Source organism: Hemiscyllium ocellatum, chromosome 20 (assembly GCF_020745735.1).
Source record: "Hemiscyllium ocellatum isolate sHemOce1 chromosome 20, sHemOce1.pat.X.cur, whole genome shotgun sequence".
Lineage (NCBI taxonomy): Eukaryota > Metazoa > Chordata > Chondrichthyes > Orectolobiformes > Hemiscylliidae > Hemiscyllium > Hemiscyllium ocellatum.
Window position 1 is genome coordinate 38,568,100 of NC_083420.1, and position 12,929 is coordinate 38,581,028.

The 12,929-nt window shown below is 43.5% G+C and overlaps 1 protein-coding gene and 1 long non-coding RNA gene across 4 annotated transcripts in view; one reads left to right on the plus strand and one right to left on the minus strand.

Moving 5' to 3' along the window:
* LOC132825463 (myosin phosphatase Rho-interacting protein-like) overlaps nt 1-12,929 on the minus strand; it is a 199,671-nt gene that overhangs the window by 50,819 nt on the left and 135,923 nt on the right. For all 3 annotated transcript variants that reach the window (XM_060840766.1, XM_060840765.1, XM_060840767.1), the window contains 2 exons: nt 8,253-8,369; nt 7,827-7,883 (listed from right to left, as the gene is read on the minus strand). In XM_060840766.1, the coding sequence (XP_060696749.1) occupies nt 7,827-7,883; nt 8,253-8,369 (174 nt within the window). The remainder of the gene's footprint in view (nt 1-7,826; nt 7,884-8,252; nt 8,370-12,929) is intronic.
* On the plus strand, nt 8,156-12,730 carry LOC132825464 (uncharacterized). Its single transcript, XR_009645777.1, has 4 exons — nt 8,156-8,398; nt 9,205-9,292; nt 9,450-9,866; nt 12,453-12,730. It is a non-coding gene; the product is annotated as an uncharacterized LOC132825464 (long non-coding RNA).

Consider the following 12,929-nt stretch of genomic DNA (forward strand, 5'->3'; position numbering starts at 1 on the left):
TGCTGAACAAAGAGGCCTTGGAGTGCAGATTCCTTGAAAGTGGAATCACAGGTAGATAGGATAGTGAAGGCAATGGTTGGTAATCTCTTCTTCACTGGACAGAGCATTGAGTATAGGAGTTGAGAGGTCATGTTGCGACTGTACAGGACATTGGTTTGGCTACTTTTGGAATATTGTGTGCAATTCTGGTCTCTCTCCTATCGGAAGGATGTTGTGAAACTTGATAGGGTTCAGAAAGGATTTACAAGGATATTGCCAGGGTTGGAGGGTATGCAGTATAGGGAGAGGCTGAATAGGCTGAAGCTGTTTTTCCTGGAATGTCAGAGGCTGAGGGGTGACCTTATAGAGATTTATAAAATCATGAGAGGCATGGATAGGGTAAATAGACAAGGTCTTTTCCCTGGAGTAGGGGAGTCCAGAACGAGAGGGCATGGGTTTAGGGTGAGAGAAGAAAAATGTAAAAGGGACCTAAGGGACAACTTTGTCACACAGAGTGTGGTGTGTATGGAATGAGCTGTCAGAGGAAGTGGTGAAGGTAGGTACAATTACAACATTTAAAAGGTATCTGGATGGGTATACAGAGGAACCTCGATTATCCGAATATCAGATTATCCGAAGGTGATCTTGAGGTCCCGACAGAAACATTACATCAAAGACATATTTCCAACACTGATTGCATCTTTTGTTTACAGTGATTAAAACTGTTGCCAAGAACAGGCCTGGACTGATGGGAGCCCAGGCACTGTTTCCAAGAGATCAATTGTGTTAGGAGATTCTGTAGTCAGAGGTACAGACATTTCTGTGGCCAGCAGAGAAAAAGCAGAATGGTGAGTTGTTTCCCTGGTGCCAGGATCAAGGATGTCTCAGAGAGGGTGCAGATTGTTCTCACGGGGGAGAGGGGCCAGCAAGAGGTCATTGTCCACATTGGAACCAACACATTGGAAGGGAAAAGGTTGAGACTCTGAAGGGAGATTACACAGAGTTAGGCAAAAAATTAAAAAGGACCTCAAGAGTTGTAATATCTGGATTACTCTCAGTGCTACAAGCTAATGAGGGCAGGAATAGGAGGATAGAGCAGATGAATGCATGGCTGAGGAGCTGGTGTATGGGAGAAGGATTCACATTTTTGGACCATTGGAATCTCTTTTGGGGTAGAAGTGACCTGTACAAGGACGGATTGCACCTAAATTGGAAGGGGACTAATATACTGGCAGGAAATTTGCTAGAACTGTTTGGGAGGATTGAAATTAGTAAGGTGGGAGTGTTGGACCCAGGGAGATAGTGAGGAAAGAGATAAATTTGAGACGGGTACAGCTGAGAACAGAAATGAGTCAAACACTCAAGGCAGGCAGGGACAAGGTAGGACTAATAAATTAAACTGCATTTATTTCAATACAAGGGGCCTAACGGGGAAGGCAGATGAACTCAGGGCATGGTTAGGAACATGGGACTGGGACATCATAGCAATTACGGAAACATAACTCAGGGATGGGCAGGACTGGCAACTTAATGTTCCAGGATACAAATGCTACAGGAAGGATAGAAAGGGAGGCAAGAGTGAAGGGGGAGTGGCATTTTTCATAAGGAATAGCATTACAGCTGTGCTGAGGGAGAATATTCCCGAAAATACATCCAGGGAAGTTATTTGGGTGGAACTGAGAAATAAGAAAGGAATGATTACCTTATTGGGATTGTATTATAGATCCCCCAATAGTCAGAGGGAAATTGAGAAACAAATTTGTAAGGAGATCTCAGCTATCTGTAAGAATAATAGGGTAGTTATGGGAGGGGATTTTAACTTTCCAAACATAGACTGAGACTGCCATAGTGTTAAAGGTTTAGATGGAGAGGAATTTCTTAAGTGTGTACAAGACAATTTTCTGATTCAGTATGTGGATGTACCTACTAGAAATTGTGCAAATCTTGACCTACTCTTGGGAAATAAGGCAGGGCAGGTGACTGAGGTATCAGTGGGGGAACACTTTGAGGCCAGCGACCATAATTCTATTCGATTTAAAATAGTGATGGAAAAGGATAGACCAGATCTAAAAATTGAAGTTCTAAATTGGAGAAAGGCCAATTTTGACAGTATTAGGCAAAATTTTGACGGTGGCACAGTGGCTCGCACTGCTGCCTCACAGCGCCAGAGACCTGGGTTCAATTCCCACCTCAGGTGACTGACTGTGTGGAGTTTGCACGTTCTCCCTGTGTCGGCGTGGGTTTCCTCTGGGTGCTCCGGTTTCCTCCCACAGTCCAAAGATGTGCAGGTCAGGTGAATTGACATGCTAAATTGCTCGTAGTGTTAGGTGAAGGGGTAAATGTAGGGGTATGGGTGGGTTGCGCTTCGGCGGGTTGATGTGGACTTGTTGGGCCGAAGGGCCTGTTTCCACACTGTAAGTAATCTAATCTAATCTAAAAAAACTTTCGAAAGCTGATTGGAGGCAGATGTTCGCAGGTAAAGGGACAGTTGGAAAATGGGAAGCCTTCAGAAATGAGATAACAAGAATCCAGAGAAAAGTATATTCCTGTCAGGGTGAAAGGGAAGGCTGGTAGGTATAGGGAATGCTGGATGACTAAAGAAATTGAGGGTTTGGTTAAGAAAAAGGAGGAAGCATATGTCAGGTATAGACAGGATAGATCGAGTGAATCCTTACAAGAGTACAAAGAAAGTAGGAATATACTTAAGAGGGAAATTAGGAGGGCAAAACGGGGACATGAGATAGTTTTGGCAAATAGAATTAAGGAGAATCCAAAGGGCTTTTACAAATATATTAAGGACAAAAGGGTAACTAGGGAGAGAATAGGGCCGCTCAAAGATCAGCAAGGCAGCCTTTGTGTGGAGCCACAGAAAATGGGGGAGATACTAAATGAATATTTTGCATTAGTATTTACTGTGGAAAAGGATATGGAAGATATAGACTGGAGGGAAATAGATTGTGATCTGGACATTTTGCAAGATGTCACTGAGGAGTAAGTGCTGGATGTCTTGAAACGGTTAAAAGTGGATAAATCCCCAGGACCTTATCAGGTGTACCTGAGAACTCTGTGGGAAGCTAGAGAAGTGATTGCTGGGCCTTTTGCTGAGATATTTGTATCATCGATAGTCACAGGTGAGGTGCTGGAAGACTGGAGGTTGGCAAACGTGGTGCCATTGTTTAAGAAGGCGGTAAGGACAAGCCAGGGAACTATAGACTAGTGAGCCTGACCTCAGTGGTGGGCAAGGTGCTGGAGGGAATCCTGAGGGACTGGCAAGGACTGTATTTGGAAAGGCAAGGACTGATTTGGGATAGTCAACATGGCTTTGTGCGTGGGAAATCATGTCTCACAAACTTGATTGAGTTTTTTGAAGAAGTAACAAAGAAGATTGATGAGGACAGAGCAGTAGCTGTGATCTATATGGACTTCAGTAAGCTGTTCGACAAGGTTCCCCATAGGAGACTGATTAGCAAGGTTAGATCTCATGCAAAACAGGGAGAACTAGCCATTTGGATACAGAACTGACTCAAAGGTAGAAGACAGAGGATGGTGGTGGAGGGTTGTTTTTCAGACTGGAGGCCTGTGACTACTGGAATGCCACAAGGATCGGTGCTGGGCCCTCTACTTTTTGTCATTCACATAAATGATTTGGATGCGAGCATAAGAGGTACAGTTAGTAAGTTTGCTGATGACACCAAAATTGGAGGTATAGTGGACAGCGAAGAGGGTTACCTCAGATTACAACAGGATCTCGACCAAATGGGCTAATGGGCTAAGAAGTGGCAGATGGAGTTTATTTCAGATAAATGCGAGGTGCTGCCTTTTGGGAAAGCAAATCTTAGCAGGACTTATACACTTAATGGTAAGGTCCTAGGGAGTGTTGCTGAACAAAGAGATCTTGGAGTGCAGGTTCATAGCTCCTTGAAAGTGGAGTCACAGATAGATAGGATAGTGAAGAAGGCATTTGGTATGCTTTCCTTTATTGGTCAGAGTATCGAGTACAGAAGTAGGGAGGACATGTTGCGGCTGTACAGGACATTGGTTAGGTCACTGTTGGAATACTGCATGCAATTCTGGTCTCCTTCCTGTCGGAAAGATGTTTTGAAACTTGAAAGGGTTCAGAAAAGATTTTTACAAAGATGTTGCCAGGGTTGGAAGATTTGAGCTATAGGGAGAGGCTGAACAGGCTGAGGCTGGTTTCCCTGGAGCATCGGAGGCTGAGGGGCGACCTTATAGAGGTTTACAAAATTATGAGGGGCATGGATAGGATAAATAGGCAAAGTCTTTTTCCTGGGGTCTGGGAGTCCAGAACTAGAGGGCATAGGTTTAGGGTGAGAGGGGAAAGATATAAAAGGGACCTAAGGGGCAACTTTTTCATGCAGAGGGTGGTACGTGTATGGAATGAGCTGCCAGAGAATGTGGTGGAGGCTGGCACAATTGCAACATTTAAGAGGCATTTGGATGGCTATATGAAGAGGAAGGGTTTGGAGGGATATGGGCCGGGTGCTGGCAGGTGGGACTAGATTGGGTTGAGATATCTGGTTGGCATGGACAGGTTGGACCAAAGCGTCTGTTTACATGCTGTACATCTCTATGACTCTAAATGACCTACCACCCACTCTCTCCTCCAACACTTTCCCTGGAGTTCTACACAGGGGTGTACACTACACCCCCCTTCCCCAACGTGTGTGTGTGTGTGTGTGTGTGTGTGTGTGTGTGTGGGTGCACAGACTCACCCCTGAAAAGGTGGCAGCAGCAGTCTTGTTGTTGGGTATCCAGTCCAGCTGCCCCAGAAAGAGTGTGGGGGCTGGTGGGGGGGCAGAGGTGGAGGAAAAGAGGGCAGGCGGTGTTGGACGGGGTTTGGGTTTGGGGGTAGGGGTGGGAGTGGTGTTGGATGGGTGGGGGGACAGTGTTGGATGAGGTTGGGGGATGGGGTGGGGACGGTGCTAGACAGGGTTGGGAGCGGGAGGGGTGGATTTACTGTGCGTCTCCTGAGGGGGGAGCGGACTTAACAGAAAACTCCGAGCCCCAGAGGAAAAATATTGAATCAATTAACCAAATCCTCAATTATCCAAACGAAATAATGCCTGCCCATCTCGTTTGGATAATTGAGGTTCCTCTGTACAAATAAGAAGGGTTTAGAAGGATATGGGCCAAATGCTGACAAATGGGACTAGATTAGGTTAGAATATCTGATTGGCATGGACAAGTTGGACTGAAGGGTCTGTTTCCGTGCTGTACATCTCTATGACTCTAAGTGAAGTACTTAACATATTTCTATGAGAAGTGATTAAGTATTAAATAAACTCAATATTTTTCTTCTAGTTACAGTCCAGATTGGATTATTCAGTCTTCAGCTCAATAACCATCATGAATAAATGATATTTGACTAATGTTAGCAATTTAAGGTTTGTAAAAAGGTACATTGCACAGAGTATTTCTAAAATTCTGTATTAAAACTCTGATTGTACTCCAAAAACATACAGCAGTATTTTGAAGGACAGTTACACATAAATAAATGCAGATGTGATGCATTGACCAGATTTGTAACTGGCATGTGCCAATTACTATTTATGGCTATGCAACAGCTTTATTTTACTGTTTGTTTTAAACCATGCCCTAAAAGGAGAAAAGGGCTGCACTTTTGAAAACAAGTTACTTGAACTGATTGCTAGCTGTGTTTATAATGCTGCTTTACAGACAGTGGGGAAGGCAAATTAAGATGGCATGGCACTGGGATGTGCATACAAAGTGAGTCTGAGCCAGCAACCAGTAGCTGATTGGTCACAACGCAAATGCCAAATGCAATCAGTCTTATTGGTTCACAGGCAGCTGAACACAATTATTCTCTCCCACCATTTCTATAATTTGTTGCCTTTAACTAGTGACTGTGCAACAGAACAATTAATTTTTTTTCTTTATTTATTCACAGGACGATTGCATCACTGGCTAGGCCAACATTTTGTTTTTACCACATATGACTGCAGATGCTGGAAACCAGATTCTGGATTAGTGGTGCTGGAAGGGCACAGCAGTTCAGGCAGCATCCGAGGAGCAGCAAAATCGACGTTTCGGGCAAAAGCCCTTCATCAGGAATAAAGGCAGAGAGTCTGAAGGGTGGAGAGATAAGCTAGAGGTGGGTGGGGTGGGGGGGCGGAGAAAGTTGCATAAAGTACAATAGGTGAATGGGGAGGGGATGAAGGTGATAGGTCAGGGAGGAGGGTGGAGTGGATAGGTGGAGAAGTAGATAGGCAGGTAGGACAAGTCATGGGGACATTGCTGAGCTGGAAGTTTGGAACTAGGGTGAGGTGGGGGAAGGGGAAATGAGGAAATTGTTGAAATCCACATTGATGTCCTGGGGTTGAAGTGTTCCGAGGCGGAAGATGAGGCGTTCTTCCTCCAGGTGTCTGGTGGTGAGGGAGCAGCTGTAAAGGAGGCCCAGGACCTCCATTTCCTCGGCAGAGTGGGAGGGGGAGTTGAAATATTGGGCACAGGGTGGTGTGGTTGATTGGTGTGGGTGTCCCGGAGTTGGTCCCTAAAGCGCTCTGCTAGGAGGCGTCCAGTCTCCCCAATGTAGAGGAGACCACATAGGAAGCAAGGGATGCATTAAATGATATTAGTGGATGTGCAGGTAAAACTTTGATGGATGTGGAAGGCTCCTTTAGGGCCTTGGATGGAGGTGAGGGAGGAGGTGTGGGCGCAGGTTTTACAGTTCCTGCGGTGGCACGGGAAAGTGCCAGGATGGGAGGGTGGGTTGTAGGGGGGGCGTGGACCTGACCAGGTAGTCACGGAGGAAACAGTCTTTGCGGAAGGCGGAAAGGGGTGGGGAGGGAAATACATCCCTGGTGGTGAGGTCTTTTTGGAGGTGGCGGAAATGTCGGCAGATGATTTGGTTTATGCGAAGGTTGGTAGGGTGGAAGGTGAGCACCATGGGCGTTCTGTCCCTGTTACGGTTGGAGGGGTGGGGTCTGAGGGTGGAGGTGCGGGATGTGGATTCATGGTCATCATTAGATTCTTAATTCCACGTATTTACTGAATTCATATTCCACCATCTGTCAGGCGGGATTCGAACCCAGGTCCCCAGAACACTATCTGGGTCTCTGGATTAATACCAGTCCAGCGTTAATACCACTAATGTGTATTAATGTCTAAATTAATGTGTAAATTCCCTGTGCCTTTGGTAAAGAACTGAGAATCTGGAAGGCAGGAGATTGGAGAACAATAGATCTTGGGAATATAAATGAACAGGAGAAAGCGAGGTCTGCAGATGCTGGAGCTGAAAATGTGTTGCTAGAAAAGCGCAGTAGGTCAGGCAGCATCCAAGGAGCAGGAGAATCGACATTTTGGGCATGAGCCCTTCTTCAGGATTCCTGAAGAAGGGCTCATGCCCGAAATGTCGATTCTCCTGCTCCTTGGATGCTGCCTGATCTGCTGCGCTTTTCCAGCAACGCATTTTCAGCTCAATATAAATGAACACCTGATTGGAAACTATAAACCGTGCTAATAAACTGTTTCTCAGGGTATTTTTCCTTCCACCATAATACTGACATTTTTTTGTTTGCCTGTGATTGTCAGTATGTATGTTTAGGGGTTAGAGTTTAACTAGTAGAGATATTTTGCCTGTGGTTAAAGTTTACATGTGTTAACAAATAGTAGTCCTTATTCAGTACAAAACCTTGGTCAGTGTTTTAACCTGAGTCAATCATACAGGTAAACTAAGGACTTTACATACTTTTATGAAATTTTGAACTTTTGTGGCCACCCCAGGTTTAGTGGGACTCAAAAATTATCAGCATGATCTTTCAAATAGACTCAAAGAATTGTTACTGTATTTTCAGTAAATCTCTCACCTGACCATCTGCAGAGAGTTTTGTCATCCAACCTTTCTTAAAATTCAGTAGGTCTGGCTAAAAGAAATTTAATAATGACACATGAAAGACTGTAGTATAATCAAAGAATATATGAAAACATGAGCCAAAGTAACTCTTCCACACCCAGGCAAATGTACACTGAAAGTAGAATGAAACCGCAATTGTACATCATGCAAACGTCAACTTCACCTATGGACTGCTCTAAAGTTGTTTGACCAGTTTGAATTCTTTGCTGTAACATTACCATGACAATTGGCTTTTTACTTTCACCCCCACAACCATGCGCTTCATTCTCCAGTTGTGTAACATTTTTGTGCATGCAGTCTTCCCTTATGTAGTTTCTAGCATTTTACCCGTATCTCTCCCTTCCCTGTAACATCAATCTAGTTTTGTAGGTCTCCTTACCGTCACTGTTGACTCAGTGGCTCTCCTGTCCAGTGACTTTGCCCTGCGGTACTGTGGAAGAGTCACGGCTGAAACATCTGGAGGAGAGCTGACTTGGTCTGACTCCGATACAAAATCCTACGATGGTAGATCACAAATAACCAAAGGTCAGCAATTTATTAGAAAGAGCCGTGAAAACGGAGCTGTTCCAATGCCGATTGCTGGACTAATCTAAAAATGTATTTCATCTGTGAGAAACATCTGGCATGATATCCACACTGTTTACAAGGTGGCTGGGTGGGGAGGTTCAGGAATTTACTTTTGTAGCTTCACGGATAGGGTGAAAAGGAAATAGATTTTAAAATGATCATACTTGAAAATAGCTGATCAATGTGAGGCCGCAATGGAAATAAAACTGGTTATTAGGTGCAGACAGAGGGCATCAGCCTGCGAATCCTAATAATTTATATTGATATTTTACATAACAGTCAGTTCTGCTATAAAAATTGTAGTTCTGTTCTCGTGTGATCCAGTGTTATAAGGCAATTACGTAATGGAAACACCTTTTAAACTAATGGTGTCGGAATCGCATTATAACCAAAACACATGTCTAAAGTTTGTTCTTTAGAAACAGTGTGCCCAATTCGTTAATTGCATTATAACAAAATTCCACAGACGAAGCATGCGGTATAGCAGAATGACCTGTATAGAAGCCAACAGGCCTATCAGTCGTGAAATAGATTGGGCTAATCAGTTGGGATATGAGAGTTGCTAAAGTACACCTTGTAGATGGCCCACAATGCAGCCTCTGTGTATCAGTGGTGGAGAGAATGAATGTTCAAGGTGGTGGGTTTGGTGCCAGTCAAGTAGGCTGTTCTACCCTGGATGGCACAGAGCGTTTTAAATTTTTAGAGTTGCACACATCCAGACAAGTGGAAATTACTTCATCACATTCCTATTTTGTATTTTGTAGATGACGACCAGGCTTTGGGGGATTAGGAGATGAGTTCCTCATCACAGAATTCCCAGTTTTTATAGCAGTGTTTCTGCAGCAGCTCTAAGTAAGTTTCTGGTCAATGATCACCTCCAGAATGTTGTTGCTGGGAGTTTCCGCATTATTAATGCTGTTGAACGTTCTGGGGAAGATGCTGCTTGCTGGTCTCTTGAGCGAGTGAATGTCTCTTGCCACTTACCAATTCAAATCTGATTGTTTTGCAGGTCTTACTGTAAATGGATACAGAGCAGCTTCAGTATCTGAGGAGCTATAAATGGCCCTGACTACAATGCAATTGTCAGCACAGGTCCCCACTTCTGTCCTTATTTGGATGGAAACTCACTGATAAACAGCAAAAGATGCTGGATCTAAGACATTGCCCTGTGAACTCCTGCAGCAATATCTGGGGTTGAGATGATTCGGCTGCAAATAAGCGACTTCAAGCTTTTCCCCATAATTTCAATAACTTCCAACTTTGTTATCACTCCACAATTCAACAATGAATCAAAAACATCCTTGTACCCGAATAATCCATTTCACCTCTGCAATTCAGCTCTTTTGTCGAGATTTCGACCAAGGCTGTAATGAGCTAGGTAACACTGGGGAATTCAAACTCTTGAGTATTAGCAAGTAGATTATTGGTAAGTTTGGCTTAATGGCACTTTGAATTACACTTACATTATTTGCTGATGATTGGCTGCATATGGTAGCTGACTGGATTTGTCCTTTTTTTTTACAGAGTATAAATCTGGGGAATGTTCTGCATTGCGGGATAGACACTAATATTAAAGCTGCACTGGAACAGCTGAGTATTTATTCAGTTGATTCTGGAGCATGTATCCATTATTAGAGCCTGGATGTTGTCAGGGCTGGTATCCTTCACTATATCCAGTGTGCTCAGCTATATCTTGAACTTACGTGGAATGCAACAAGTTAGCTGAAAACTGGCAGAGTTGATGCTGGGGACCTCAGGACAGGGCCATGACTGATCATCCATTCAACACTTTTAGATGAAAATGGTTGCAAATACTTTAGTCTTATGATTGTACTGATGTTCTAGGCAACCTTATCTTTGAGGATGGGGATGTTTGTCAAGTCTCCTCCACTGATTTGTTAGTGAGTTGTCCAATGCTACTCACAACTGAATATGGACTTCAGAGCTTTGATCCAGTACGTTCAATCCCCTTTCGCATCTATGCAGTAATTCTATCTTATACCTTTATCAGGCTGGCACATCATGTTTAGGTATGCCCAATGTTGCTTCTCAAATTCTCTCCTTCATTTCTCACTGAAACAGGTTTGATCCTTTTGCTAGAAGGTAATGAGGAATATGTGGAACTCTGAGGTTACAGATTGTGGTTCAATTTGATTCTCCTGCTGCTTATTCCATTCTGAGCTCCTGGATCTATTCTGCATAAATCTCATTAAGCACATTGGTACTGCCACACAACATGATGGAGCTTTGTCCCCAGTCCGAAAACAGGTCTTCATCTCCATAAGGACTGTGGTTGTCACCCCAACCAATATTGTCACAGATATTAGACATGATAAGGTCAAGTACTTTTATTTCTACTTTTGATTTTCTCACCCGACTGCACACACAATCTTGACAGATGTCAACTTCAGGACTCTTCTGCTGTTGATTCATTTCTGAGCTTCTAGATCTATTCTGCATAAATCTCATTAAGCACACCAGATGGGCCAATGGGTTGAGGAGTGGCAAATGGAGTTTAATTTAGCTAAATACGAGGAGCTGCATTTTTGGAAAGCAAATCTTAGCAGGACTTATATACTTAATGGCAAGTTCATAGAGCGTTTTGCTGAACAAAGAGACCTAGGAGTGCAGGTTCATAGCTCCTTGAAAGTAGAGTCGCAGGTAGATAGGATAGTGAAGGCGGCGTTTGGTATGCTTTTCTTCACTGGACAGAGCATTGAGTACAGGAGTTGGGAGCTGTACATGACATTGGTTAGGCCACTTTTGGAATTGTGCATGCAATTCTGGTCTCCTTCCTATCAGAAGGATGTTGTGAAATTTGAAAAGTTTCAGAAAAGATTTACAAGGATGTTGCCAGGGTTTGAGGATTTGAGCTATAGGGAGACGCTGAATAGGCTGGGACTGTTTTCCCGGAGCGTCAGAGGCTGAGGAATGCTCTTATACAGGTTTATAAAATCATGAGGTGCGTGGTTTAGGATAAATAGACAAAGTCTTTTCGCTGGGATGGGGATGTCCAGAACTGGAGAGCAAACGTTTAGGGTGAGAGGGGAAAGATATAAAAGAGAAATAAGGGGTAACGGTTTCACACAGCGGGTGGTACATGTATGGAATGAGCGGTCAGAGAAAGTGGTTTAGGCTAGTACAATTGCAACATTTAAAAGGCATCTGGATTACATAAATAGAAAAAGTTTGGAGGGATATTGGCCGAGTGCTGGCAAATGGGACTAGATTAGATTAGGATATTTGGTCGGCATGGACGAGTCGGACCAAAGGGTCTCTTTCCATGCTGTACATGTCTATGATTCAACCAACTTGGTCAGTAATAGCAATACTGGGCCTTTCTTGCTGATAGACATTGAAATCTTCTAACAAGAGTATCTTCTGTGTCCCTTGATGTTCAACATGGAACAGCACCACTCAATTGTGGTGGGAGGGCAGTAGGTGTCAATTAGCAGGAAGTTTCCCAGCCTGTGATGCTATGGAACCTGTGAGGTCTGGTGTCAATGTTAATAGCTCCCAGAGTTTCTCCCTCCTAACTATACATGTCGCCACAGGGACAGATCGTTCCTAGGGATAATGACAGATAGCATTGCCTGCCAGGTATGATTTGACGAGAATCAGGCTGTACTTGATAGCCCATGAAACAGCCTTCCAATTCTGACAAATTCCCAAAGAAACACAAAGTTGACTAGACTCAGTGCACTTCTGTTGTTTCTACTGCTCAAACAGATGCCAGGTGGGCCATCCAATTTATTCTTATTTAACCTTTTTGTAATAAGTACCACAAATTGTTCATTAGACTATTGTAGAGGACAGGTCAGAGAAAATAACATTACTGTAGTAATGTGTAAGCCAAATGGGGCTTTCTTGAACAACATTAGTGAAATGGGATTTTAACGACAGTGTCCTAGCTTCATGATCATCATTACTTTGACTTGTCTTTTTATTCAGGATTTAAGATGACTCATTTCCCCTGAGCTACATTCACACTAATTTTCTTTTGTCTACACAGACCTCTGGGGTCCATGCACAGCAGCAAGTCCTGAGACCAGAAATCAATGCTGCGATTGGTGGCATCAGTCTCTATGCACGGACGCTCAGAGTAGCTTAGAGGAAACATTGTCCCAGAGCACTACTCCAGACCTCTGGATCACTAGGCCAGTGATATTATCACTGTTATTCATACCTCTAATACAGAGGTTGTCAACTATAAAGTTCACAGTAAATGTTGCCTGAGTGAATTTAAGAAGGCATTTAACGAGGTGGCATATTTGGGACACAAGGCATTAAAGCAACATAGCTTTACAGATTGGTGAATCTAAAACATTGAATAGAAATGCAAATAAATGATTTGGAATTCCTAATTTTTGTTTTGCCATAGTCAGGCATTGCATGCAGTTATGCTCACAATTATAGAAAGAATATTATGAAAATGTAAAATGAGATGCACTACGACAATATCAGCACTAAGGTTTTGCCAATTTGTGCT